The following is a 27091-nucleotide window of genomic DNA, read 5'->3' as shown; positions in this document are numbered from 1 at the left end:
GGCCAGTGCCTCCTCCTGGTGCCACGACGGAGATGGCAGGAAGGTCCTTCGGCAAAGCCAGCCAGGAGGATGCTGGGCTGCAGCAGGCACCTGGGTCAAGGATGACCTTTCTCTCCGCCATCCCTTCCCTGGCCACGAGCTGGGGGCAGGTTTGGGGCTGCTGCCAAAGTCCCCACCCCCTCAGCAGCCAGTGAAGGCACCTGGCCAGCAATGTCCCACACTGGCCCCAATCAGCCACCTGCATCTCAGCTCCAGGGTCTCCTGTCCCTGGTTCCCCTCACTGTCACTCACCGTCTGGTCAGTGAGTGGGGGCAGGACAATGGTCTTCTCCATCGTGTTCATCACCAGCTTCCAGAGCTCCTTCAGCACCCGCTTCAGCACCGTCTTCTCGCAGATCTTGGCAAAGAGCGTCAGGCTGCAGAGAGGGGACGGGGCTGAAGGTCCTGGCACAGCACCCCTGACGCCACCCCTTGCCCGGTCACCGTGACCTTGCAGGTCCCCCACACTCCCAGGGCAGGTAAGGGGCATTGGGGAGGGTGGGGGTCCCTCTTGCCCCCCACACTCACTTGCTGTCCAGGAGGTCCATGATAGGCTGTAGGACGTTGTCAGCATCCTGCGCAACGCTGCTGCAGGTGCTGGCGGGGACGTTGCCCGTGCCCTTCACCTGGCCCAGGATGTCGCCCATCTGCTTCACGCACTCCTCGATGTGTGGCTGGAAACTGGGGACCACAACGCAGCTCAGCATCCCCCACGGCTGCGCCCAGGACCCGCTTGGCTGAGCAAAGCTCCCGGCCTGGCCCCAGGCTCCTGGACCCCAAACCACCTCTCCTTGGCCCACCACCCACGTCCCCTCGCCTGGGTGTACCTGGTGGCAAAGACTCGGCTCAGCTCATCCAGGACGTTGTTGAGTTTCACCTGCAGTTCCTTGAGGATATCACTGGCTTCTGTGTCCAGCTGGAGGAGGGACAGGTTGGAGAAGCTGTCAGAGTCCCTAGCCCAGCCCTGGATGGCGGGGAGGGTCTCTGCACCCCAAATGCACCCCTGTGCAGGGCAAAGCCCCATCCATCATGGCCATGGGGTGGGAGAGTGTGAGCCCACACAGGACTGAGGAACCGGGGTCTCCTCCCAGCGCTGCGGAGCCGGGGAAGGGGCTGCCTCTGGAGAGAAGGGAGTGATCCAGCCCCTCCTGGAGACCCCCAATACCCACCTCCTTCCCCCCCATGGCTTCAAACATCTTCTCGAGCTGGACACGGAGCTGCTGGATGTTGTTCATCAGGATGCAGGGCTGGAGGGGCAGAATGGAGAGGGTCAGCACCAACAAATGTGACTGGAATAGCTGCCCACCGCCCCGGGTCCCTCCCACCCTGCACTGGGGGACACGAGGGCAGTCACGGCACGGAGGCCTGCCTGGCAGCACTCCAGGGATGGCCATCGGACAGAGGCCGGGGGCACGACCTGCGTCACGGGGACCAGCTCCAGCTCTGGAGCTGAGGTGGTGGCTGGGGTCACCGTGGGGGGACAGCCCTGCCTGGCAGCACCGGGCGGGTGGCAAGCAGAAAGGAGATACGTCACCACTTTCTCCTTCTCCTTGGAGCAGTACGAGGCAAAATCCTTGGAGATGATCTCAGCGTACTGGAGTAGCACATTGCTGATGGTCTGCAGCCGAAATGAGGGACAGGACCCGCCCAGAGAGCAGCAAAGAGGAGGAAGGAAGGAGAGAAGGAGACCATGAGTCCCACAGCAGTGAAACAACCCAACGCCTGGATACACCCTGGGACCCCCCTAGACCCTGCGGCCCCACAGACGCGCTGGGAGCAGCGTGGGCACAGCCACTGGGAGCCAGATCCAGCACATCTGGTCTCCACGGGCAGCTCCAGCACAGCTGTGAAGGTATCGGCCACCAAGCTCACGTGCAACTCTATCCCGCGCTGCAGCGAGCCGGTGGCATTAAATTAATCTAGACTAATTAACCAATTAACTCATTAATTAGCTAATCTCCCGCGCTAGCGAAGCTGGGAGAGCCACAGGGTGTGTTCACGGCACGTTTGCATGAGCATCCCTGTGAGAAGTGGTGCAACCTGTGCCGCTGCCCGCAGCCGGACGGGAGGTGGCAGAGAGAGCCCAGGAGCCCCAGGCCAGGGCTGGGACCGCGCTCCCAGGGGTGCTGCTGGCCCAGCGGCCCCCGCCCCAGCAGCTGCCCACCTTGGCAAACCTCCGCATGTAGTGCCCAACAATCTGGGGGTCGGGGCATTCGAGCTTCTTGATGATCTCGAAGCTCTGGTTGAGCTGGGAGAAGACGTCCACCACGGAGCAAGAGAAAAGCGCGTGCTCCGACGTCTGCTGGAACTGGAGGAGCGAGAGGTGGTGTCAGCAGGAGGCAGGGAGGGGATGTCCCGATGTGTCCCGATGGGGACACACTGGGCTTCGAGGAACAAGCCCCTTGCTCCCCGCCCCGGCTGCATCCACCGACACTCTTGTTCATACCCCATCCTTCTTGTCCCGCTCCAGCGCTCCATGCAGGAAATCCCGCGAAACCTCTTCATTCTCATCCAGCCACTGGATAACGAAGGGCTCAAACCAGCTGGAAGAGAGTCCCCGTCCCCGGTGAGGCCGGCCGGCCAGCCCCGCAAGGCCGGCGGGCACCCCCCCCGCCCCGCTCCCCGAGGGCTGCACTCACGCCGGGTACTCGGGCACGCGGCTCTTGAAGGAGGGCAGCTCGGTGACGTACTCGTTGTACAGCCACTTCACCTTGAAGTGCAGGTTCATGTAGTCCGCGCTCTTGCACAGGCGGTGCTTGTCGTGCTCTGCACGGGGAAAGCGAGCGTTGCACCTGGGGTTGCTTCCAGCCCCAAACCTGGGGGGTGGGGGGGGGCAGCCCCCCCCCCCCCCTCCCCCGGCAAAGGGCAGCTCCGGGGATGCCGGGGTAAATGGGGTGAAGAGAAGAGCTTCTTGGGTGGAATTTAAGCTGGGCACCGTGTTGATGAGGGGGTGAAATGCCCAGGGAAGAGGAGAGGTGGGAGCAGAGCGCGGCTCCTGCCTGGTTCCCCACCAGGCTTGGGGCGGCGTGGGGGGGGGACTCACCCTCCATCGCGTACTTCATGTCCTGAGCAAAGAGGTTCCACATCACCTCGGCGCTGATCTTCCCCACGTTCAGTTCCTGGGGGAACCTGGGGCGGGGGGAAAGCGCGGACACAGGGTGGACCAGCCCTCCGCTTGGAGATACGTGTGTCCCCCCACACCCCTCCCGTCTGCCTCAGTTTCCCCAGCTGTAGAATGGACGCTACAACCCTCTTCCAAAGGACTAACACTACCGTTGCCGCCGTGTGGGCATCCCCCCCGTGTGATGCAGCGTCCCCTTTCCCAGCACCTACTCACTGGTTCAGGCAGGGCGTGTAGGAATTCTTGTCCTCCTCGATAATGGAGACTATCAGGGTGATGAGCTTGGACCAGAAGTCCAGGTTTTTGATGCTGGGGCCCTGCTCCTCGGGGGGCACCTCGCCTTTCTTAGCCTGGAGGGATGGGGATACAGCGGAGGCTCCGGTCACCCCACCTGTGGGGCTCAATTTCGTGGCCGGGGCTCACAAGGAGGCAGGAGGGCGCTGGGAACACCCTGAAGGCCCCCCCGCAGCCCACCCCCCCCCCACCCCGCCCGCCACACTTGTCTGACCCCGGTCTCAACCCCGCAGCAGTGGGGCTCCAACCCTGCCCAAGGCTCGGGGCTCTGGAGAGGGAGCAGGAGCATCGTGCGAAGGAAAAGGGCAGGGGATGGGGAATGTCAGCGGGGGGAAGCGATGTGTCATCGTCCTCCCTCCCCCCCCCCTCCAGTATCCCAGTGCATCCCAGCTCCCCCGCACGCCACGCACCGGGTCCGTCTGGTACTCGCGACTGTAGAGCTCGTGGCAGTTGTTGAAGATGTACTCATAGGTGGAGTTGAGGCAGGCTTTCACGCAGTCCTTCACCACCTGGCTGGCTCGTGGGGGGCTCTGCAGCTCCTGGACCTGGGGGTGCGGGGAGGGAACAGCGCTGGAGGCAGCCCCGCAGCCCCGGCCAGCCCACCGGGAGCTGCCATGGGGCCAGCGTGACCCAACCTTGCAAGGAGCCGGGGCCAGCGAGGGTCAGTGGGATGGGGCGAGTGGGGCCCCAGCAAGAAAAGGCCCCGGGGAGACGTTATAGCAACCTTCCAGAACCTAAAGGGGGCCTATAGGAGAGGTGGGGAGGGGCTCTGGAGCAGGGAGGGGAGCCACGGGACGAGGGGGAAGGGTTTGAAACTGGAAGAGGGGAGATTGAGATGAGATGTGGGGCAGAAATTGTTTGGTGTGAGGGGGGTGAGCCCCTGGCCCAGGTTGCCCAGAGAAGCTGTGGCTGCCCCATCCCTGGAGGGGTTCAAGGCCAGGTTGGCCGGGGCTTGGAGCAACCTGGGCTGGTGGGAGGTGTCCCTGCCCAGGGCACTGGGTGGGCTTTCAGGTCCCTTTCAACCCAAACTCTCTGATTCTGTGAATACCTTCATCCGAAAGAAGGTGATGCTGGTCAGCAAATCCACCGTGGACTTGAGATCCTGCAAGCGTTCGGGACTGCTGGCAGGGAAGTTGTTCTGCCGAAGGGGAAGAAAAGAGCGGAGCTGCACAGAGAACTCTCACAGGGGCGAGCGGAGGGGGAGAAAACAGCCGCCTGTTGTTTTGGACATCAGTAGACGGGTGGGGAAACTGAGGCACGGCAGGCACCTTACCCGGTACATGGAGAGGTCAATCCGCAGCGAGTTGTGCAGCTGGTCGAGGAGTTTGACGAACCGCTCCTTCTGCGGAGAAACGCCCCGGAGCCAGGTAAACGGGGGAAAGGCGGCAAGAACCGTCCCCCCTCCCCACTGCCCCTGGCTTTCTCTGCCCCCAGCCCGCCCCGTGCCACCCCCAGCTCTCATCCTTCTCCTTCCTGCTATCCTGCTGTCCTTCCTTCCTTCATTGGAGCCCTGCAGGTGGACACGGGACGCCCACGGAGAAGAGCGTGTCCTCGCTGATGGCCAGGGCTCACTGGCACCCATCGATGGCTCCTGGGGTACGTGTGGCCGTGCCGGGCACGGTACAGGATGGAGAGGCAACGCTGCACATCCCCTTTCCTTTCACGGTGTTGGGATGCTCTATCTGCCCTGCCCGCTTGAACCCTGGGCTCGGGGCAGCGGCAGGGAGAGGGTGTGCGGGATCGTGGCCCTCGGCCGCGTGGCCCCGGGACTGAAGCTTTCAAAGAGCTCAGAAAAAAAGGGCAGGGAAAAGAGCAGCTGGGCTCTTGCAGCGGCCGCCCACCTTTGGGGCCGACCTGCTTCGAGACAAGGCCAGGATGGCCCCCGGGAGCTGGACGCCTCCGTGGGCTCCTCGCTCGCCCGACTGGGCTGCATCGAGGGACGCGGGCAGGGAACAACCCCAGGTAAATGGTCTGCACCGGGGCCGAGTGGCTTTAATTCAGCTCAGCCCAGGAGTGCGGGGCAGGAGGATGCAAATCCCACCTTGGGCTGCGGATCAGCTGTCAGAGCTGAGGGCGAAGCAACCAAATCCTCCCCAAAACGCTGTCGGGAGGCATTTCGCTTTGCACCTCTGCTGAAGGGGGACTTCGAACAACCCCATGGCCTCCCACAAGAGCCCTGGGTTCACCCCCCAGCATGGGGTGTGTGGGGTCAGGACTGTCCCGTAGTGCTCCGGAGAGCCCGGAGCAGCGCCCCGAATCCTGGGGGGATACGGGACAAAGGGACGGGACAGGGCAGCGAGTCCTGCGCCCGCCTGGCTGCGGCTCAGCCGAGCCCACAGCCTGCACTGGCGACCGCAAACCTTGGGCGCGTTCGCCCGCCGGAGACGGCAAAGCCAGGCTCTGGGCCGAGACCGTGCGTCCCCGCCACCCAACGGCTGCAGCGCTTTAAAACTGGACACGACGGGTACTCGGGGTTAAAGCGAGACGGCCGGGCACTTTAGGACCCAACCTTTAGGCTCTCTAAAAAAAGAGAAAGAAACAAGTTTTTAAAACCCTCCATGTTAGAGAAAAGGTGCTTTTTTTTTTTTTTTCTTTTTTCTTTTCTTTTCCGTACGGTTTCCTCCTCCTGCGTGACCTGGAGGCGCAGCTCGCTTGGCTCTAGCTACCCCCTGCAACAGGAACTGGGAGACGATCCAATGCAGCCGCTGCCGGGAGCTGTGCCCAGCGCTGTCTGCGTCCCTGGCTACCCAGCACTATTCCCGACCCGGAGCTGGGCACTAATCCTGGCTCGACCCGTGTGTGTCCGCAGCAACCGCCTGCTGCCTCTGGGACGACACGGGGGGAGCCGGGGCGAGAGCTCAGCCCCACACCCCCGAGGACGCACCCGGCCCCCGGCACAAACTCGCCCCGTTGGCCAAAAGCGCGGCACCCGGCGGGCACCCATGGGTGCTGGCACAGCCGGGCGAGTTTGCGGCGGTGCCGGGGTGCGCCCAAAGCGCACAGGGCTGTGCAAAACTCCCGGCGAGCCGCAGGGATGGCTCCTTGCCACCTCTTTGGGATGTTGCCACCGAGGTTTCCCCCCTCCTGCCACGCTGCCGGCTCAGCATCCCGGCCTGCTCCGGCTCCGACCACGGTTTTACCATAATAATTTGGGAAGCAGGTTTAGACCTTCTGCCAGGAAGGAGGTGGCTCTTTTCCTTCTTGGAAGGTAAGCGGGATGAATTTCGGGGCCAAGCAGGGGCTGACCCCCCCCCCCCCGCCCCCGCTGCCCGCCTGCAGTTTGGAGCAGGGTGTTTTGCACGGCCCTTTTTGCCCCTCGAGCCCCCCGCCCCCTCCCAAGAGAAGAGAGAGAAGAAGGAAGAAGTGTTTACGCACCATCGGACTTACCCCGAAATTGGATGCGGCAAAGCGGTCGGAGGCCGAGACGTTGGTGGAGGCCGTGGTGTGGGCATAGTAGGCGTTGATGTTGGCGAGCAGGGTACTCATCACCGCCGGCACCCCTGGGCACATGTATTTGGAGGAAAGACAAGCAAAATGCCTGCAGAGGGAGGCGGAAGGTGAGGGCGGGGGGCCGCGGGAGGGGCTGGCTCTAGGAAGGGGCGCGGGGTTTGGGGTGCAGGCACGGGGAAGGGGATGGAGGGGTGTCCGGGTGCGGGACGAGCTAAAGGAGGATCTCCGCGCCCGTGGCGGGGAGGCGGGTGGAAACGGCAGCAGGGGAGGAAGATGCCGACAGCGTCGCCCCCACCCAGGGCTACCGCTCTGAGCAGGGTGGCGGGCGAGGGACTCACGTCATGGCCTGGTAGATGGACTCCACCCCGTAGCGCATGGCAAACTCATCCACGATCTCCTGCGCCGTCTCGTCAAAGTACACCTTCCAGGCGTCGTCCCCCTTGGCGTCGGGGATCTTCACCACCCCGTTGTTTTGCAAATCCGTCACGAAGTGGAACAGGTTCTGGAGGTACAAACGAGTCCGGTCAGGCGCGTGGGGCTGGTGGTGGGCTCGGTGGCATGGCTGGGGTGGGGGCCGTTCCCCCCGCGTCTGCCCGGGCTGCTCACCTCGTGCAGGCAGGTGTACTGGACGTGGTAGGGGGCCACCTTCTCCTCGCCTTTGATTTCCACGCTGATGTGCAGCCGGATGGCTCCCGACACGGCCGACTTGTCTGTCCGCTTGTCTGTGGGGTACAGGGAAGGGGACGAGACATGAGGCTTCCCCAAAGCAACTCTGCTCACTCCCGACCCCAAGGAGGGGCAGGCGGCTCTGGCACAGAGGGGCTCTTGGGGCTGGGGCCAGCGGGATGCCCAGCGCTGAGAGCAGCCAGGGTCCCAGGGTGCCAGGGTGCCAGGGTGCCATGCACCAAGGCGTTGCGGAGAGGGATTTGCCCCTATCTCCAGGCACGACAGAGATGTGGCCTCTCCGTGCCTCAGTTTCCCCTCTGCAGAGGGCTGGTGCTCCAGACCTCCTGGGCAAAGGGTTTTGAGACCGACCCTGAGAAAACACTTGATCCCAATGGCTTTCGATATGAAGCGTTTTTAACAGCAGAACCCATACCAGTGTGCTGAAATAGCCTTCATGCCCTGGCTGGCAGCACGGCCCCCCCGGGAGCGCAGGGATGGGGGTCCCAGCCCAAGTTGGCTGGGCCGGGGCAGGCGGTTACCGAGGTTGTACCAGACGTCCATCTCCCCGCTCAGGGTCCGGACCTCGATGATCGTCTGGCCCAGGAAGTCGTCGGACTCCCTCTTGAAGCGCTGCTTGACGCGGGACTTGATGTCGTCGTCTTCATCCCAGACCCGGACCTTGATGCGGTCGGAGGAGTTATGGCACTCACTGGGGAGGGGAGAAGGGAGAAGCCCCAGCATGAGCAGGGAAACCTTTCCAGCCTCTCCCCAGCCTCTGTTTCCCTAAACAAGAGGGACCATCCCAACACCAGGCAGGAACTGGGGAAGAGAGCGAATGTGGGGGCACCCACCCTCCCCGGCGGGCTCGGCAGGGCTCTGCACCGTGCCCAGGCAGCCCAAACGCAGCCCCCGTCGCTGGGAGCCAAACCCTCCATGGCACAAAACCAGCATTCCCAGTAACCCCAGCAGCCCCCCTCCACCCTCAACCGGGGCAGGATGAGTCCCCAGCTGACTCCCCACCACCCAGCATGACCACGAGTGGCCAGGAAGGGGGACAGAGGGGCCAGGGGTGAACTTACAAATGGAAATTCTCCTCCCAGACGGGGTTGAGATTGCCATAGATAGTTTTAGTCCTTTTTTTGGTCTTTCCAACCTGGACAGTGACATACGGGTCACTGGAACCCGTCTTATCCTTTGCTTGCAGGCCCTGGGCACAAACGACTGCAGCGCAGGACGGCACGGCACAGGAGGCACCCGCAGGGGACACGCAGCGGAAAGAACGGAGAGGGGAGTCGGTGCCACAGCCGCACCGAGGTCCCCGCGACGGGCACCTCGTGTCCCCTGGCAGAGCCCCGGGGGCTGAAGCCCCTTTTGCAGGATGAGGGGCGGGAGGGGAACGGGAGCACCCGGCACCCCTGTGCGAGGGGACGTGGCGCCAGGCGCAACCGGTGCCTACCCGTGATGCTGATCTTGGCCGACCATTTGGAGGTGCCGTCCAGGACGCTCTGCTTCACTGCCTTCATCTGCTGGGTGTGCGTGGTCTTGGTGACCCCAAACACCTCCTGGATCAGCTCAAATATCTCTGGCTTGTTGCGCTCCCGGATTTTCATGCGGTCCTTGAGCACCATGATGATATTCTGGGTCCGGTCCTCTGCTCCGTGCTTGGAGCTCTTCTCCGCCGCCCCTGGGAGAGGACAGCCATGGGTGAGACGGGGCGGGGGGGGAGGACAGGCAGCATCCAGGAGAGAGCCAAGAGCTCCCCAAACCCACCGTGCATGAATGAATTCAAACCTGGAGGGGTCTACACCCTGCCCAGGACAGGTCTGCCCTGCCCACCACTTCCCCCCACGCACAAGGCAGGAGCCCAGCTCTCCCCGGGGCCGCTCCATCCTCCCTCTCCAAAGCGAGAAGGGATGAGGCTGCGGGCGACGGGCTCCTTACTCTGCAGGCAGTCGGCGTTGAGCAGGTCCTGGCACTTCTCGTGACACTTGACGCCGCACTCGGCGCAGCGCATGCCCTGCCGGGCGATGCCCCAGAGCAGCCCCTCGCACTCGTAGCAGTAGGTGGGGGTGGTGGCCGTCCACACCTCAAAGTTGTGGGGCGTCGTGCAGGAGATGGGATACACTAAGGCTTGCAGGGTCTTCTTGTAAACATGGTTTTTCTGTGCAAGGAGGGAGGAGAGGAAGGGGAGAAAAGCTCAGGCAACGTACGGGCAGCTGAGCCGTGCGGCACAGTGCGGAGACCCCAGGAACGGGTGTTGGGCCATGTGTAATGTCACTGCCGGGTGCGGACAAGAAGGGCAGAGGACAACTGCCACCATCCCCAGGTGTAGCATCCTGGCTGCTTTGGCATCACCCGAGGAGGATGCTGGTGTGGCGCAGACCTCCCCCCACATCGCCGTTGCTGGCCCAGCCAGCCGGGGCTCAGCCCTCCCACCATGACCAACCCCCCTCCCGCCCCAGTCAACCCCAGCACCTACCAGCTCCTCATTGTTCAAGGTGCTCGAGGCCAGCGCGGACGTGATTCCCGCTTTCCTGGACTGGACCAGGGACTGTGGGAAAGAAACACAGTTCCCAGATCCGGCAAAGCACGGGGCGTCCCTCCCGCACACATTTGGGGTCCCCGTGGCTGTAAAACACCTGGGGCAGACCCCCCCCACCCCAGAGAGGGGTGGGCACTGGCTGCATGGGCTGGCAACGGGGACAGCCCAGCTCCCAGTGATGCCAGCGCGGCAAAGCCACCCCCCCGCTGCACAGTGGGACTGGAACCAGTTCAGCAGCCCGCAGCATTCCCAGTTCAGAGCCTCTCGATGTGTGTCTGAGACCCCGGGGACACCGGGGTGGGGGGCACTTACCATTGCCTGTGGGCAGCCAGGGCCGGCGAGGGCGGGGGGAATAAAAGGCCGTTAGTGCGAGACACCTCCCAGCAGAGCAAGTCCTGGCCCCTTCCCTGCTAGAACCAGTGGGAATCGGGGCAACATCAACCCCTCACCCAGCACAGGGCCAGTCCCTGGGGGGGTTTCCCACCCCAAGCCACAGCTCAGGCTGCAGCTTGCCAAATCCCAGCCGGGAAAGGCAGCGGCCCCCCCCCCCCGACCCCCACGCTCTGCCCACCCCATCACCACCCACACCCCGACACCGACACAACACAGTGCAGAAGCATCAGCGGCGGCCCCAGCGGGCTGAGGGGGTGGGGGGCATTGGGGTGGGGGCAGCAAAGGTGTGGGGGCAGCGGGATGGGAGAGGAGAGGCGGGTTGGGGACGGGATGGAGGCACCCTGGGGAGGGCACAAAGTGGAGGCGGCGAGGGGTAAAGAGAGGGGGAAGGAGGCGAAGGGCACCTAATTCTGGGTGCAAAGGGCGGCCCGTTTCCCAGGTTGGTGTCGCTTGTCCCCAGGGGGGGTGACAGCAGGGAGACCCTGCGCATCACAGCCCAGGGGCTGGACGGGACGCCAGCGTGGGGACTGGGCTGTAGCGGCGCAGTGTGACAACGGTGGGGCCAGGAGCATCTGTGCGGCTCAGAAAAGCCGGCGTTGCCCTCGGCCGGTCCCTGTGCCCAGCACCCGCGCTGCGGGCAGCCCGCGGCACCTGGGACAGGAAGGGACGGGGGACGCAGCATCAGTAAAAAAAATTGGGAGATAAGACGCAGCCTTGGGCTGATGCTTGGTGTAGGGACAGGGCCCTGGAGCTCCGTTAAAGAGAAGCACCCTCGGGTGGGGAGAGCCCAGCTGTGCCACCCTCACAGCTCCCCACTGCCAGGGCCAGGAGACCCCCAAAACAGGCCGGGACACCCCCCCCCCGCGTCCCCCGCCGGCAGGGCTGGAGGAGGCTGGGCTGGGCTGGCCAGCAGCACCCAAGGGTGCTCTCTCTTTAACCCCTTGGACCGCGCTCACCAGATCGCTGACTAGAGGGAGAGATTTGCGTCCAGGCTTAATGTCGGGCATGCTGTTAATGCAGCGCAGAAACCTTACTGCCGCCCCCCTGCCGCCAGAGACGGCCAAGCCAGGCCGGAGAAAAGAAAAGAGAAAACACAAGCCATGTTAGAGGCGGTTGGGGAGCAGGGCACGGACGCCCGGCCATCGTTGGCCGGGGCGGGCGGACGGCGCAGTCCAGCGGGACGCAGCGGGAGCGAAGCCAGAAGCTGTTGGGTGCCAGGCGTTAGGAGGAACCTCACCAAATCGCTAACTAGGGGGATGGGTTTTCGCTTGCGTATGTCCGGCATGCTGTCTATAATGATCAGCCCGCCACCAGGCCTGCAAGAGAGACGAGAGTCAGCGGGGAAGGGGAAACTGAGGCAGGAAGGGGCTCCCTGCTATTGCCCCACGTTGGCTCCGGACTTGGCGGAGAGGACTGCAGACAAACCCCCCCTGTGGGACCCCCATCCCCACCACCGCCCTAGCCGGGGCAGGGATCACCGGACTAACACCTGGGGGGAAAAGCGGATTCTGGCAGAAAACTGGGATTTTCCCCAGGTGAAGGTGTTTTTCTTTAGTGGCGTGAGGGAAAAAGCTCGTTTGGCTTGGTCAGCTTTGGCTTTGCAGCGTGGGGCGGGAGAGCTGGGATTTTTCCCTCGGGGACACCACAGGCGAGCCTGGGTCAGCGGCAGGGCCGCCCGCGAGGGCGAGACGGGGACGTGAGGTTCAGGGTTCCCCGTGGCACCACTCGAGCCCCAGACGGCAGGGGAGAAGTGGGAGCTGCCGCCCCGGCTCGCTCCCGTCCCAACCCACTCACCTCCTGGCTCTCCCCATCGGCAGCGGCTCTCGGGGACACGGAGCGGCGGCATCTCTGCTGGCTCCTCCAAAAGCACCGAGCGACCGGCATCCAGCCCAAAAATGTAGTCCCCCCCGCTGAGCCCTCAGCTCAGCAGCGTTTCCCCACGCCACCCCCCCGACGAGCTCATTAATCACATCCTAATGAGGAGGGGAGAGCAGCCCCCAAGACCCGGGGCAGGGGGCAGAAAGCACCGTTTTCCCCATGTACTCACCCGCCTTTGAACCACAGGGATTTAGCCTCTCCATCGCCGTCCCCACGGGCCTGCAAAACACGAGGTGGCCGTCACAGACGCAAGCGCTGGCCCCCGGCATGCATGGCAGCCCTCCCCGGGGACCCGGCACTGGGGGCAGCTGAGCGCCCAGTGGTGCCCACGGCACTGGGGAAGGATGTAAAGGGTTTACAGGGCGGGTGGAGAAAAAGCCTGTTCCTAAAATGACGGGGCTCTTTCCAGCAAAGAGCTTGCACTGGGAGTAAAACACCTCCAAGAGCTGGGCAAGCGGTGGGCAGGGTTCAGCAGAGGAACTCGGCCAAGCGATGGGGATGGCGACACGGTGCAAAAAATATTCCGAGTTGGGGGGACCGGAGAAGCGGCGTTGGAAAGGCTCAGCAGGTCTGCGCGGCCCCGCAGCCGCATGGAGAAGACGTGCGGGGAAAAGGCAGGGCACGCCGGGGATAGTGTGTGTGCAGGGACCGTCCCGCAGGGCCACCTCCCTTTGCAGGGAGGGGATTATTTTGGGGGGAGAAAGGAGGAAAGAGCCAATTATACCTCCCTCATGGGGCAATCCCTGCACACACACACACACACACACACGGGGAAGGCACACGCGTCGCTGGGTGGTTCCCGTTGGACATGCTTACCTGCAGGCAGGCTACACCCCTTCCCTGCGGGAAGGGGAGACGCGGGCGCAAGGGCCATGGTGGTGGACAACTGAAAAGAGAAGCGGTGGGGAGGGGAATCGAAGCCCCAGGGGGTGAATCCAGAGCCAAAACAAAAAGAAAAGATGGAGGATGGAGTCTAAAAACAGAACAAAAAATTGTCAACTCAATCCAAGGGAGAGGGCGGAGGGGCTCGCACCAGCACACCGCATGCAGCACACACCGGGGGAAGGTCCTCAGCGCTCCCTGTCCCGCGGCGGGGCGGGGGGGGTGTCCCACTTGGCGTGAATGGGGGTTGCGGGGCCACCGCTGTTGGGGCCTCCCAGGTCCCCACTGCCCTCAGGGTGTGGGATGTCCACGGGGTCGGGGAGCGGAGGTGTCTGGAGGATGCCCGGGCGCGGGAAGGGGCCGTGCCCCCAGCCCAGCACGTGGCCAGCGCTGGGACTCGGTGGCGGGCGGGCGGCCGGGGGGGGGTTGCTCACCTCCTGCAGCTGCATGCAGACCTTGTTGAAGGCTCTCAACCAGTTGGCTTTGGCTCGTGCTTTGGGGTCCTGGACCTCCACCTCTGTCTCCTCCCTGCAAGCACACACACCTTGCTCACCTCCCAGCACGGCACCGGGGAGGGGGGAGTCAGCCCCCACCCCCCGGGCAGGACTGAGCCTGCAATTTAGGGATCCTGATGGGCCTTGAGCCACCGTGGCCATGGCAAAAACCCCTCTTGCTAGCAGGAAGGACTCTAAAAAGGTAGCAAGTCCCGCTGCAAAGGGCGGCAGAGTCAAGGCAAAGCAACGGGGAGAAGCCAGGAGTTCCCCCTCCCTCGGGACACGCTGCCCTGGGCACCCAAGTGACATTAGAATCACAGACTGGTTTGGGTGGGAAGGGACCTTAAAGACCATCCGGTTCCAACCCCCTGCCCTGGGCAGGGACACCTCCCACCAGCCCAGGTTGCTCCAAGCCCCGTGGAGGAATCCCTCCAGCAGCAAAGGGTCGGGGACTGCCGGTGACACAAGCACGTGGATGAAACATCCCCCCCCACACTCATCTTCCCAACAGGACGTCCCTCTGGTCGCTTCCCAACACGCTGGGCCCTCCCGGAGTTAAGAGCTCCCAACACCCCAGTGGCTCCGAGCTCAGGAGGACCTGCCAGCCTGGACATGCCGGTTGTTGCGGGGTTTTTTTCCTCCTCTCTCGCAAAATCGAGACATGGAGGAAAAGAAAATAAATCCTCCAAACACCTCAGCCTCCTGGAGAGCCTGGTGTGACGGGACACTGGGGATGGGTGCCCAGAACCAGGCTGGGGTGAGGCTGTGGGGAGCTCAGGAGACGAATCTGCCCAAACCGTCCCAGTGGGGCCGTGCCTGCGCTAATATGTGGTCCCCAACACTAATCCAGGGTCCTCAGCGCTAATCTGGGATCCTCAGCGCTAATCTGGGGTCCTCAGCGCTAACCTGGCGTCCCCAGCCCTAATCCATGGTCCCCAGTGCCCAACGCGGGCCCCCCCCCAAGCCCCCTGCCTGGAGAACAGGCACCGCAGGCAGACACGAACTAAAGCCACCTCCGCCAGGACTCTAGCCAGCCCTTGGGCCTAAATATGTTGGGTTTTTTTTAAAAAAAAAAAAAAAAAAGCTGATTACACATCCTTTTAAATTAGAGATTCCCCAGCTCTGGTCTGTAATTTAAACTAAGGAAAAGACCGAAAAAGCCTGTCACGCTTCCCCTCTGGGCAGAGCGGTGCCGCTCACCAAACCATGGAAAAATGGACGTGTTCAATAATTAAAAGGTAGGGACCGACACATGAATTATTCACGTGCTGTACCAGGGACCTGGCCACCAAATAATTCATCTGCACAGCACAGGAGACCACGGACGAGCTTTTCCTAGTGACCTAGAGGGAGGATTGACTCCTAGGAAGGAAATTGCCTCCTCTGCCTGTGCCAAGCGCTGGGGTACCCCCTCCATCCAGGGAGCCGACGGCTTGAGCCAGAGGAGCGGAATCGCAGCCCCAAGCCCCCGCTTCCCCCATCCCCAGGATCCCCGGTTATAAACCTGCACCCCCGGTAGCCCTGGCAGGATCTCAAACCCCTCGGGCTCTGCCCCTGCTCAGCGTGGGGCTGGTGGCCGGGCCAGAGCAGCGTGCCCGAGGGGACTGACCCTCGCCAGGGTGGCACGAGGCGGCCTTCCCCCACCTCGACGCCTCAGGCACCTGGAAAAGCCCCAGACACCGCAGAAGGTCCTTGGCGCTGCCCCTTGGCACCAGCGCTAGCCCCGGGCCACCTCCAGAGCACCCCCGGTGTCACCAGGCTCAGTGCCATCCCAAGGACGCTACAGGTCCCTCCTACCTCTCAGCCGGTTTCGGGGGCTCGGGCTCAGGGGCCGCCTCTTGCAGGGGAGCTTCATCCGCTCCCCGCTGGGGCTGGGGGGCCTCTGGGGTTTCCTGGGCGGCAGAGGTATCCTTCTCCTCCTTCCTCTCCTCCTTCCTCTCCTCCTTCCTCTCCTGCTGCTGCGGCTTCAGCTGTGGGACCAGCTGGGGTTGCTGCTGCTGCTGCTGCTGCTGCTGCTGCTGCGGGACCTGTTGCTGCTGCTGCTGCTGCTGCCCGGGGGCTTTCTGCGGCGGGGGGTAGGCATCGTGCTCGGGGGGTTCGTAGGTGCCCTGCTCCTGCAGGTCCTCCTCCTCCTCCTCCTCCTCCTTGGGGTAGCCTTCCTCGTTCTCGCTGTAGTCTTCATTGAACTCTTCCTCCTCCTCTTCCTCCTCCTCCTCCAGATAGAGGTCGTCGTCGTCCTCCTCCTCCTCCTCCCAGCGAGGCGAGTCCTTGCGGTAGCTGACGGAGCTGTGGCAGGAGTGGTAGGAGTCGCCGTCCCGTTCGTCCAGCTCCGAGTCCCGCAGGCTCTCGTTCTCGAAGTCCTCGCTCAGCTGGGAGCTGCCCTGGCTCAGCTCGGCCGACGAGGCGTAGCGGCTGCTCCCCGTGGGGCTGCGGGGCCGAGGGGAGACAAGGACAGGGTTCCCGTGGGTCCACGCCGCGGCCTGGCCTGCCCCGTGTCACCCCAGCCAGAGCCCGGGGTCCCCCGGGACACAGCCCTAGGTGAGCGCCGGGCTCCGCGTCGTGGGAGCCGAAGGCACGGACCCGGGAGACTGCGTGGGCTGGGAATAGCACTCTCAGGGGTCTGACCTTCCTGCGTGTGCCTGGGCCGAGCGTGGGGACACGGGACGGCGCCTGTCCCCTCAGCTCACCCCTGCCAGGGGTGGCAGCCCCCCCCCAGCCAGACCCTGCTCCTGCCGGACACCCCGTCCTGCCCCCGGCCCGCAGATCCGGCGCCCAACCTCTGCCCTGACATCCCAGCGCTCCCTTGAGATCTTCCGGGCACCCCCTCTCCAAGGACGACCCCTCAACCCCATCGCTCCCCTTCACCACAGCATCCCTACCCGGGGGTCCCCTCGTCACTCCTCCTGCCAGGCCAGACCCCACCGCCCCGTCTGCCCCGCTGGCCCCCGGCCCTTCCAGCACCCCCTTCCCGCAGCCGCCTGCCCCTGGGGGAAGCGGCGGCACAGAGGGGGGGTCCCTGCGTCCCAGGAGGCTGCCGGGGACGGGGGGCAGCCGCAGGGCTCCGTGGGGAGAGGGTCACATAAGCAAACATGCAGACAGGACAGGGACATGCCTAGGAAGAGGCCGACACCACGTCTCCAGCACCGGCAGCCGGGGCTCAGGGGTGGGCAAGGGGGAAGGGGACGAGGGGACGGGATGGGCAAAGCCCTGGGCCCAGAGCGGCCGGGCCAGGCGGCGGGAGGACAGGGGACACCGCAGGGAGGAGGGTGCTGGGGACACCCAGGCTGGTCCCGGCAGGGAGGAGTACTGGCATCATCCAGGTGCCTTGGGAAGGGGGTCTTGGGGCACAGGGGTGCAGGAGACACGGCTCATGCCTGGACACCCCTCACCTCCCCGGCCTGATCCTGGCCAGAGCTGGGAGAGGGGCCCCCGGCACATCGCGAGGGTCCCAAATCAAATCACTGCATGAGGCTTTGGCCCGGCCAGGTGCTCCCTGGGAGGTGACCAGAAACGGAGGGTGGCATTTGAGTCCCCCAGGCCCCAGCTCCCATACCTGCTGGCCTGACGGGGGAACAGGCAGCAGCGCTGCCAACCGGTCGCTGTGCCGGCGAGCGGGACCGGGGTGCTGGGGCATCGCCCCCCATGAGCCGGGGCGGCAGCAGCAAGAAGGGGAAGCCACGGGGTCAAGAGACGCCTGGAGCATCCCAACGCTGCTCCTCTGCAAGGCGGTCCGGGGCGGGGAGAGGGGGACCCCGCGGCGGCACGGGGCCGCCTTTGCCGGGACTGGTGTTGGCCTCACCACGGCTGCAAGGACCGACCACAGCACTCTGCGACGGCACACGGCACACGACGCGGTAGCGACCCACCTATCCGATAGGTCTAGGGACCGCCTGCTCTCAAGGGAAGGCTGGCGGCTGGTCCGCCTGCTCGACTCGGAAGCGGACTCAGCGTCGCTGCGTCCGTTTGCGGCAGAGTCTACGCTACCATAGCGTCTGCCGGGGAGGAGAGGAAGATGATCAGCGAGGTCCCAGGTGCCACGCCGCCGCCATCCACCGCGCCCCGGCATCCCCTGCCGCCGTGGGGACGTCGGTCGGTCGGCTCCATCCTGGGGGATGGGGCTGGCACCTTGGGCTGGATGCTGGCGAGGAACCGAACTGCGCTGCGACCGTGGGGACAAAGTGCCGGGCAGGTGTCCCTGCCTGCGGCTCTGCCTACGGCCACCTCTCTGTCCCAAACCAGGTCACACACTCGGCTCCCAGCAAGGACAGCCGGGGCTTGCAGGGTCCCGAAGCCCAGTGAGGACAGAGGGCAGTGACCCAAAAGAGCTTGAAAACTTTCCAGTGAGAAGGAAAGGCTTGGGGCTGGCACCATCCCCCTCTTCCTCGCCTCACCATCCTTCCCTCCGTCACCCACCGCCCTGGGGGTGCCATCCCTGGCGTCACCCTGGGGCCCCGCTGGCCTCTGCCACCTGTGGGGGAGGATTGAGAGAGCAGGTCCCCGGGGGGGGAGCTGGCTGCGCCGACGCTACCTGATGGGACGCTGGTCTGAGTAGTCCTCGTAGCTCTGCATGGAGTCGGTGTAGGAGTCGCGGGAGCTCTGCTGCTGGTGCCTCATGGGGTACTGGTGGACGGAGGCGTTGGGCTGGGAGGTGGTGTAGTACGGCGGCGGGATGCTGTTGCTGGTCTCACTGCGGTAATCGCTGTCCCGGTCATCCACCGTGCTGTCGGGGTCATCGTCTGCAAGGGGACGCAGGGAGTGGGAAAGGGGATGGCCCCACGGCTCTCACGGCCAGGGATGCCCCAAATCCGTCCCGCACCCAGCACAGCCCCCGCTACCGCCACCACCGTGTCCCCAGCGCTGTAGGACCACACTGGGGAGAGGGACGCAGGAAGGGGTGAGGGACAAACTGCACATGTTCCCTCTGCAGAGAGGGGTTTTGGGGGACGAGGGGAGGGCGGAGGGGGGAAATGGGATGTACAGAAGGGGGGAAGAGGACAACAGGGTGCGGGGACCTTCCCTCTGCCCCACCAATGTCCAGCCACTGCGGCAAAGCCTGAGCTGTTCACTGTCACCAGGGCACCCTGAGGGCACAGAGCCTCACGGTGCCGTGTCCCCGCCAGCCTGTGGGGACAGCCCTGCCCTGGACAGGGCACTCGGGGCCTCCGTCCTCACCCAGCACAGAACCACAGCGCGAGGCCGCAGGCTGGACCTGAGCTCCGGGCCCCTGAGTTCTGGGCCAGGCTATGGCATGGCAAAGGGGGGTGTCCTGGGGACCGCCAGGCTGGGAGGAGAGGAGGGGACAGGGTACTTACTCTGCTGTTCTCCCCAGCCAAAATAATTCCAGTTGCCTACAAAAAAAAATAAAATAAAAAGGCGCAGAGACAATAAGGATGGAGGCAGCTCCAGGGCAGCAGCAGGAGCTGCCTGGGAGGAACCAGCATCTCCCAGGCATGGTGGCACCAAGCGGGGCTGGGGACAGTGCCCCAAGCTGGGCTGGGGACAGCACCCAGGATGGGGCACATTGGCACCGAGCCGTGCTGGGGATAGAGACTGAGACGGGACGGGGATGGGCACGGTGGCACTGAAGTGCGCTGGGGACAGTGCCTGGGCCTGGGCCTGGTGGCACCAACCCGGGCTGGGGACAGCGCTATGGCTAGGCACGGTGGCACTGAACCGCACAGGGGACAGTGCCAGGCTGTGCATGGCCCCAGCGTGATTACAGAAGGGGAAACTGAGGCACGGGTTGGGGCAAACCGAGCTGCCACCCCAAATCCCCCAGACCCCTCTGCCAGTGTCCCCCCCTCGCCAGCCTTGCTGTCCCTTGCCCAGGCTCGCTGGGGACTCTCCTTACCAGCCCTGTTGCCATGCCCCCCCTCTGTCAGCCCCACGGGAGGGCTCATGCGCTATGGGGCAGGGAGACAGCAAAGAAATACTGGCAGACATGGGAGGAAGGATGGGAATGGGGATGGGGAGAGGGTGTGGGGTGAGGTGGAGCCCCACTTGGGTTGGGGTCCAGCACCCCAAGGCAGGCACGGACCCCCCCTCCTGCACATCCCCAGGGCAGGGAGCAGGGGGGGGACGGGGCAGTGGCGGGGTGGGGGGGGGGATGTCCCGCGACGGGACAGGGACAGGGATGCACTTACAGCACTGGGAGCTGTGGACAGGCAGAGGCTTTTCCTGCTCCTCCTGGAAGGCGTACTGGGGAGAGAGGGGACGGTGAGGGCTCCCCGCTCCCAGCCCCGCTGCGCCCTGCCCGGCCCTCGCCCCGAGCCTGGCTCTGCGCCCGCTTACATCGTCCTGGTCCCGCATGGCATTGAGCTGCTCCAGCTTCTTGGCCCAATACCTGGCCTCCTCCTCGGGGATATCTGCAAGGGGAAAGACCCCGATGGGTTCCCAGACTGCCCCCCCCCCCCAGAACAGCCCCCCAGCTTTTGGGGCTACAGGATCAGATGTCCGGCCCCAGCCCCGAGCATCCCTGGGGCTGGGAGCAAGGAAGGGTCCTGGGGTGCCTGGGGACGGTACCCACCCAGCGGCAGCTCGAAGCGGGTGTCGAGGAGGATACGGTGGAAAGTGGGGTCCTTGGTGCCCGAAATCTCGTTGTCGGTCATGATGACCTGGGAGTCGAGCGTGAGCCATTCCCCAGGGCCCTCCTGTGGGGTGGAAATGGGGGTGAGGAGAGCTGCCAGCGACCCCCCCCCCCCTTCCCCCACAACCCCACGCACGCGGGGTCCGGCCCCAAGCAGGGATGAAGAAGGACAGCGAAGGATGGCCGTCCCCCCCCGCAACCAGCGAAGGGCAGCCGAAGGGGTGGCAACATGTCCCTTAGGGTCCAGCGGGGGGGTGGGGGGGTGGATGTGCCTGGCTCCCTACCTCATTGGACTGCCGGATGGTCCGGAGGGGGATCCACACCGTCCCCACCATGGTGTCCCAGATGAGCCCCTTGTTCCACACCTCCACCGTCAGGCCCAGGTCGAGCCGGTTGATCTCGCTGGGGAAGGGGAGAGGCGTCAGGTCACCCACCCGTCCTCCCCAGCAGCCCCCCTGGGGCCACCCCAACCTCCGCCTGCCCCCTCGGCCCCGGGACTCGGGTGAGCCCCCCCCCCCGCCCAGGGCTGGGGTGAGGGGGAGCAGCGGCACTGGGGGACCTCCCCCTGATGGGAGGGTGACGGGGAGCAGTGGGGCTGGCGAGGGGGGGGGGGACAGCCCCAGGGTGGACCCCCGACACTCACAACATGAAGTCCTGCTCCCAGGAGGGCAGGTTGCCCCGCACCGCGATGGTTGTGCTCTTGACATTTTGCACCTTCAGTGTCACGTAGGTGTTAAACTTCTCTGTGGGAGCAAGCGGAGGGTGAAGTGGCCCCCAGTGCCCTCCCCCACCCCCCCCGCCCCTCCCAACCCCAGGCATGCCCCCACCCCCCGCTGCCAACCTCCCATGGGGTCCGTCCCCCCCCACAATGCCCTCAGCACCCCAACCCCAGCCAGCCGGGCAGGATGGACCCTACAACTGCCAGGGGTGGTTTGGCTGTGAGCCCCCCCCCAACCCTGTCCAGGGCACCCCCATCCCTGTGTGTGCCCCCCCCACACACACACACACTTCCCAAATGTTTCCCCCAAAGCTGAGGCTGAGCTGGTCCCCTTGCCACCCCCCAGCCCCTCCTCTGACCCTGCCACATCCAACCAGTCCAAGACCCCCTCGCCCTGGCCCCCCCCCGCCCCCCCACCCAGGGTGGGCAGGCAGGTGGGGGCCACTTACCTTGGGGCCCGTCGAATTTGGCCTTTTTAACTGTGGGGACAGACAGGGAGGGAAGAGGGAAGAGATTCAGTCTGAGAGCCCTGGGGGGGGGGCGCTGGGGACCCCCAGCAGGGTGCCAAGGGGGTGGGGGGACCCCAGGCCTGGCCCCACCCCCCACCCCCCCCCCAGTCCCCAGCTGCAAGGTGGGGGAAGCAGCAGGATCCCTCCTGCTGGTGTAAATCAGGAGTCCCCAGTGCCAGGCACGAGGGAGGGGGGAAGAGGCGTGAGCTGGAGGTGGGCATTGGAGGGGACAAAGTGTCCCCCCCCCCAAAAAAAAAACCTGCCACAACTTGAAACATCTCCTTGCAGCCCCGAATGACCAGCCTTCACCTGTTGAGGGGGTGTTTAACCCCCCCCCCCCCGGCTTCTGAATCCGGATCCATTTGGGGAAAGAGATGACGTTACCATACACACCCCGGGGGGGGAGAGGGGGGGGTCTGGGGAACCTCCCCCCGCTCCCGTGCCCGCCGTGGGGCAGAGCCCAGGGTTAAGGCTCTCAGTATCTCCCAAACGTCTGACCCGGATTTGGTGCAGGAAACCCGGGGTGGGCTGTAACCCACCCCCCCACACACACCCCCACCCCCCCACCCCGCATCCCACAGCAGCCCCGGGGGGTGGTGGAGATCCTGCCCCCCAACTCCGCTGCAGCGGGGAGCCCCGGAATGCCTGTCCCCACACCGCAGCCCTGTCCCCCTCCCGGGGGCACCCAGGGGCCGGTTCCCACCCTGCCCAGCGGGGACCCCTCCCAACCGAACGACTTGGGGAGGGGGGGGAGGGGGGTGCATCTGGGTCAGATCCTGCCCAGCACCACGGGAACAAACCCCCCCCCAATTCCAGCTGGTCCCCCCCGCCCCCCGAGTTTTACACCAGTGCTGGGGGGGGGGTTGGTACCCAGCTTTTGCCCTCAATGCGGGGGGGCAAAACAGGCAGCTGGGCAGAGCCGGGTACCCACGCTGGCGATGCCAGGGGGGGCGAGGGGGGCGAGGGGCGTCCTCGAGGCTCACAGGAGGGGAGCAGGCGGGGAGGGAATGACACAGCACCCGGAGAATGGTTAAATGACGCGGGCGCCAGCGGGTGGAGGACCAACGTGACCGAGGAGGGATGAAAATAGCCCTGGCGATATCAAAGGTAATTTGATTTCAGAGACGTGCCGCTCGCCAGCCGCTTATCGCCCGCCGCCAGCGCCGGAGGGGGCCGCGGGGGCTGCCGCCGCCTCCACGTGCCCGGCGGGATTCAGAGGAGGCAACAGGCCACGAACAGTCCCCGCCTGGCCCTGGGGTGCCTCTGGGGAAACTGAGGCGGGGGGGGGGAATCGTTGGCTCAGCCTCAGCAACACCCCTCAGAATAACTGGGGATCCTCCGGCTCGGCCGCCCTCCGCCACCGAGAGGGTCAGGCGTGTGGCGGCTCTTTGCAGTGACTTTGCTCGAAGGAAGGTCGCCAGCCGCGTCACCGGCGGCCGTGTTTCCGGGGAATCACAGGACTCCAGGAGCTGCTTCACTCAGCGATGGCGGGGGTGGGGGGGGTTCGTGCCTGGGGGTTGGTTCGAGGCCAGGCCTGAAGCTCCGGGATCCCAAAGATCCCCCGGCGTCACCGGGTTGGGAGGTCCGGGGGACTGGTGGGGATGGCTGGCATCACTGTGTGTAGTAATATTTCGCTATATCTATTTTTATATATATTATAGTCTATGTAATGTATTATTTTATACATTACATAGAATAAATTCCTATTATTATATTATAATACAGTCTTTGGTACCGGGACCTGTCCGTGGCGTGTGCTCGGAGCTGCACAGGGATATATATTATATATAATATATTGTTATTATTATTATTATATTATAATACAGTCTTTGGTACGGGGACTGGTCCGTGGCGTGTGCTCGGAGCTGCACAGGGACCCCCGGCGTGGGCGCCCACCCTGACCCCGGACCCCGACGCACCCGTCGGGACCAACCACCCTCCGCCAGCCGCTGCCTCCGAAACGGGAGAGCAGAGGAAGGAAAAGTTCCAAAAATACCCGAGCTGACAGGAACAAACAATTACCCAGGGAACACGTGGCTCTCCTGGCTGTCATCTACTGCCGAGGAGAAGTCCTGCTGCCACCATCTGCGGCTGAGGGCCCCGAGCAGGCTGTGCCACCCTCCCGCCCGCCAACGGGTCCCCAAAGCTGGCGCAGGGGTGGCGGGGCCCAGGGTGCCACCCTGGGGCTAAATTCAACCTGAGCCCCCAGACTGGGGACAGCGGGACCCCCATGGGAGCTGAGTACCCCCCCCAACAGGCTGGAAGCCCCAAGGTGGTGCTGGGGTAACCAGCCTCTGCTCGGGGGGGGGGGTGTTGGCCAGTTGGGGGAAACTGAGGCAGGACGCGGCTGGCGGGGATCGGACTGACAGCGGCGTAAAAACCAGGCTGGGCTGTAGGCATCCTGCAACAGGCCTGTCTGTCTGTCCACCCCTCTGTCCCTCCAGCCAACCCTCTGTCGGTCCACCCCTCTGTCTGTCCACCCACCCACCCCTCTGTCCGTCCATCCATTGACCTTCCTGTCCATCCACCCATCCCGCCGTCCAGCCATCTCTCCATCCGTCCATCCTTTGACCAACCACCCAGTCACTTGCCTCTCCATCCACCCCCTCCCTCCCTCCATCCATCCATCCATCCACCCACCCACTCATCCATCCATCCGTCCATTCATCCTCTCCCTCTGTCCATCCACCCCTCCATCCATCCATCCATCCATCCACCCATCCATCCATCCATCCATCCATCCATCCACCCACCCTCTCCCTCTGTTCATCCACCCCTCTGCCCATCCATGCACCTACTCATCTGGCCGGCCGGCCGGCCGGCCGTCCATCCATCCATCCATCCATTCATCCATCCATCCATCCTCTCCTTCTGTCCATCCACCCCTCCACCCCTCCCTCCCTCCATCCACCCCTCCATCCATCCATCCATCCATCCATCCATCCATCCATCCATCCTCTCCTTCTGTCCATCCACCCCTCCACCCGTCCATCCATCCATCCATCCGACCGTCCGTCCGTCCATCCACCCCTCCCTCCCTCCATCCATCCACCCATCCACCCACCCACTCATCCATCCATCCTTCCATCCATCCTCTCCCTCTGTCCATCCACCCATCCATCCATCCATCCATCCATCCATCCATCCATCCACCCACCCTCTCCCTCTCTCCGTCCACCCCTCCATCCATCCATCCATCCTCTCCCTCTGTTCATCCACCCCTCTGCCCACCCACGCACCTACTCATCTGTCCGTCTATCCATCTATCCATCCGTCCATCCATCTGTCTGTCTGTCTGTCCACCCTCTCCCTCTGTCCATCCACCCCTCCATCCACCCCTCCATCCATCCCTCCATCCATCCATCCATCCATCCATCCATCCATCCATCCATCCATCCTTCCATCCATCCTTCCATCCATCCTCTCCCTCTGTTCATCCACCCCTCTGCCCATCCACGCACCTACTCATCCATCCGTCCATCCGTCCATCCGTCCATCCGTCCACCCTCTCCCTCGGTCCATCCACCCCTCTGTCTGTCCACCCACCCACCCACCCACCCTTCTGTCTACCTGCTCCCGTCTCCCCGCCCCTCCCTCCATCTGTCCAGCCGTCTCTCCATCTGTCCCTCCGGATGCCCATCCGCCCGCCCGTCCATCTGTCCGTCTGCCTGGCACCACTTCAGACCGCCCCCCCCCCCGGCTCCACGCTCCCCTGTCCCCACTCACCCCACACCTCCCAGGGCCGCTCCAGTGCCCTCACCCAGCTGCGTGTCCCGTCCCCCCCCCCCCGGGCACGAAGCCCTTGGGGGCTGCGGGTGGCCCCGGCCCCTCTGAGGGAGGCTCTGGGGTGGCACCTCCACCCCCGCGACCCCAAAAATAGGGTGCCAAAAATAGCTGCCCCCAGCGAGCAGTGACGGGGCGGCGGGGGGAACCCGGGAGCTGTTTCTCACCGTCCGCCCCCGGCTTCACTGAGGGTGTCACCGCGCGTGACAGTCCCCGAAACGGGAGTAAAAGCGCAGGCCTCCCCCTGGCACGGGGTGGGGGGGGAACCCAAATGTGGGGCCAGCTGCTGGGGGACACTGCCACCGGAGAGAGGGCTGTGACAGCACCTCAGGGACGAGGATGGAGCGGGGGGGCGGGAGGGGTCACGGCAGCGGGGGAGCCCCCGTTTTCCTCCTGATTTCCCCCAGGTGGGGGAATCCCAGACGCCCTGTGCCCCCACCTTGTCCCCAGCCACCACTCTGCCACCCCGTCCCGCCACCCCCAGCACCCACAGGTGCCACCCCCTCCCCACCCAGGTGCCGCAGGGCCTGGGGAGGGGGGAAAGAGCCCCCCCCCCCCCCCGCGATTGAGTAACCACCAGTGAGGTCGAGCCCCACACTGCAGGATTCATCTGCGCACTGAGCTGGGCAGGTCTCAGCACGCTGGGGGGTGGGGATCCCCTCCTTGGGTGCTCCCCCCAATTTCTTCCAGTATGGGGGGACCAGCACCCCTAACCGGGCCCCCACCAGCACCAAACCACCACGTTGACCCCCCCCCCCCCCAGCATCACCATCCCTGAGGTGGGGCAATGCCTGCAGGGGCATAGGGGCCCGGGCGGTGGCAGGGGGAGGGAATTGGGGCTGGGTGTGTAATTTCGGGGGGTATTTAGGGATTTGCAGGGGGGTGGGGAAAGAGGGGGGGATTTGGGGGTGTATGGGGGTTTGGGGGGGGGGAATGTGGAGGGGCTTGGGGATAGATGATGCTTGGGGGGGTGCCTGGGGGGGGAATCGGGGGTACGGGAGTAGATGGGGGCGCTGGGGGGAACATCTGGGGCAGGTTTGGGGGTGGGGGCTGTTTGGGGAATGCAGGGAGCTGTGTCTGCGGGGGGGGGCATGGGGTGTGGGGGGATTTGGGGAGCGATGGTTGGGATGGGGGTGTTGGGGAGGGTGGGCACGTTGAGGGGGGTGGGGAAGATAGGGGGATTTGGGGGGGAATGTGGAGGGGCTTGGGGATAGATGATGCTGGGGGGGTGTTTGGGGGGGGGATCGGGGGTACGGGAGTAGATGGGGGGCATTGGGGGGAACGTCTGGGGCAGGTTTGGGGGGGGTGTGTGTTTGGGAATTCAGGGGGCTGTGCCCGGCGGGGGGGGGAGGGGAATTGGGGTGCAGGGGGATTTGGGGAGCGATGGGGGTGGGGGTGTTTCGGGGGGGTCACGTGGGGGTCTGTGTTTGGGGGGGGTGGAGAAAGATAGGAGGATTTGGGGCTATATGGGGTTTTTTTTCGGGGGGAATGTGGAGGGGCTTGGGGATAGATGATGCTTGGGGGGGGTGCTTGGGGGGGGGAGGAATAGGGGGTACGGGAGTAGGTGGGGGCGTTGGGGGGAACGTCTGGGGTGTGTCTGGGGGTGGGGGGTGTTTGGGAATTCAGGGGGCTGTGTCCGCGGATGGGGTTGGGGGGGTGGGAGCTTGGGGTGCGGGGGGATTTGGGGAGCTATGGCGGGGGGGTGTTTCGGGGCGGGGGAGCACGTGGGGGTCTGCG

General features: G+C 64.7%; 1 protein-coding gene across 1 annotated transcript in view; it reads right to left on the bottom strand.

Annotated features, from left to right (window-relative positions):
- Nucleotides 1-27091, bottom strand: part of UNC13A (unc-13 homolog A) — a 38686-nt gene that overhangs the window by 11112 nt on the left and 483 nt on the right. Inside the window, exons 2-35 of the mRNA XM_063357874.1 lie at nucleotides 21512-21541; nucleotides 20988-21087; nucleotides 20629-20746; nucleotides 20285-20408; nucleotides 20050-20123; nucleotides 19902-19956; nucleotides 19071-19106; nucleotides 18287-18494; nucleotides 17625-17750; nucleotides 15556-16185; nucleotides 13699-13792; nucleotides 12552-12601; nucleotides 11742-11820; nucleotides 10049-10120; nucleotides 9511-9730; nucleotides 9026-9253; nucleotides 8649-8790; nucleotides 8109-8278; nucleotides 7510-7625; nucleotides 7242-7405; nucleotides 6841-6991; nucleotides 4727-4795; nucleotides 4502-4591; nucleotides 3864-3998; nucleotides 3376-3509; nucleotides 3082-3167; nucleotides 2678-2804; nucleotides 2485-2581; nucleotides 2203-2346; nucleotides 1573-1656; nucleotides 1208-1285; nucleotides 866-954; nucleotides 567-719; nucleotides 292-415 (exon numbers count right to left, since the gene is read on the bottom strand). Of these exons, the coding sequence (XP_063213944.1) occupies nucleotides 292-415; nucleotides 567-719; nucleotides 866-954; nucleotides 1208-1285; nucleotides 1573-1656; nucleotides 2203-2346; nucleotides 2485-2581; nucleotides 2678-2804; nucleotides 3082-3167; nucleotides 3376-3509; nucleotides 3864-3998; nucleotides 4502-4591; nucleotides 4727-4795; nucleotides 6841-6991; nucleotides 7242-7405; nucleotides 7510-7625; nucleotides 8109-8278; nucleotides 8649-8790; nucleotides 9026-9253; nucleotides 9511-9730; nucleotides 10049-10120; nucleotides 11742-11820; nucleotides 12552-12601; nucleotides 13699-13792; nucleotides 15556-16185; nucleotides 17625-17750; nucleotides 18287-18494; nucleotides 19071-19106; nucleotides 19902-19956; nucleotides 20050-20123; nucleotides 20285-20408; nucleotides 20629-20746; nucleotides 20988-21087; nucleotides 21512-21541 (4397 nt within the window). The remainder of the gene's footprint in view (nucleotides 1-291; nucleotides 416-566; nucleotides 720-865; nucleotides 955-1207; nucleotides 1286-1572; nucleotides 1657-2202; nucleotides 2347-2484; nucleotides 2582-2677; nucleotides 2805-3081; nucleotides 3168-3375; nucleotides 3510-3863; nucleotides 3999-4501; nucleotides 4592-4726; nucleotides 4796-6840; nucleotides 6992-7241; nucleotides 7406-7509; nucleotides 7626-8108; nucleotides 8279-8648; nucleotides 8791-9025; nucleotides 9254-9510; nucleotides 9731-10048; nucleotides 10121-11741; nucleotides 11821-12551; nucleotides 12602-13698; nucleotides 13793-15555; nucleotides 16186-17624; nucleotides 17751-18286; nucleotides 18495-19070; nucleotides 19107-19901; nucleotides 19957-20049; nucleotides 20124-20284; nucleotides 20409-20628; nucleotides 20747-20987; nucleotides 21088-21511; nucleotides 21542-27091) is intronic.

The sequence above is a fragment of the Chroicocephalus ridibundus genome, chromosome 22, assembly GCF_963924245.1.
Source record: "Chroicocephalus ridibundus chromosome 22, bChrRid1.1, whole genome shotgun sequence".
Lineage (NCBI taxonomy): Eukaryota > Metazoa > Chordata > Aves > Charadriiformes > Laridae > Chroicocephalus > Chroicocephalus ridibundus.
Note: the sequence above shows the minus strand (reverse complement) of the source record. Positions and strands in the feature narration are given on the sequence as shown.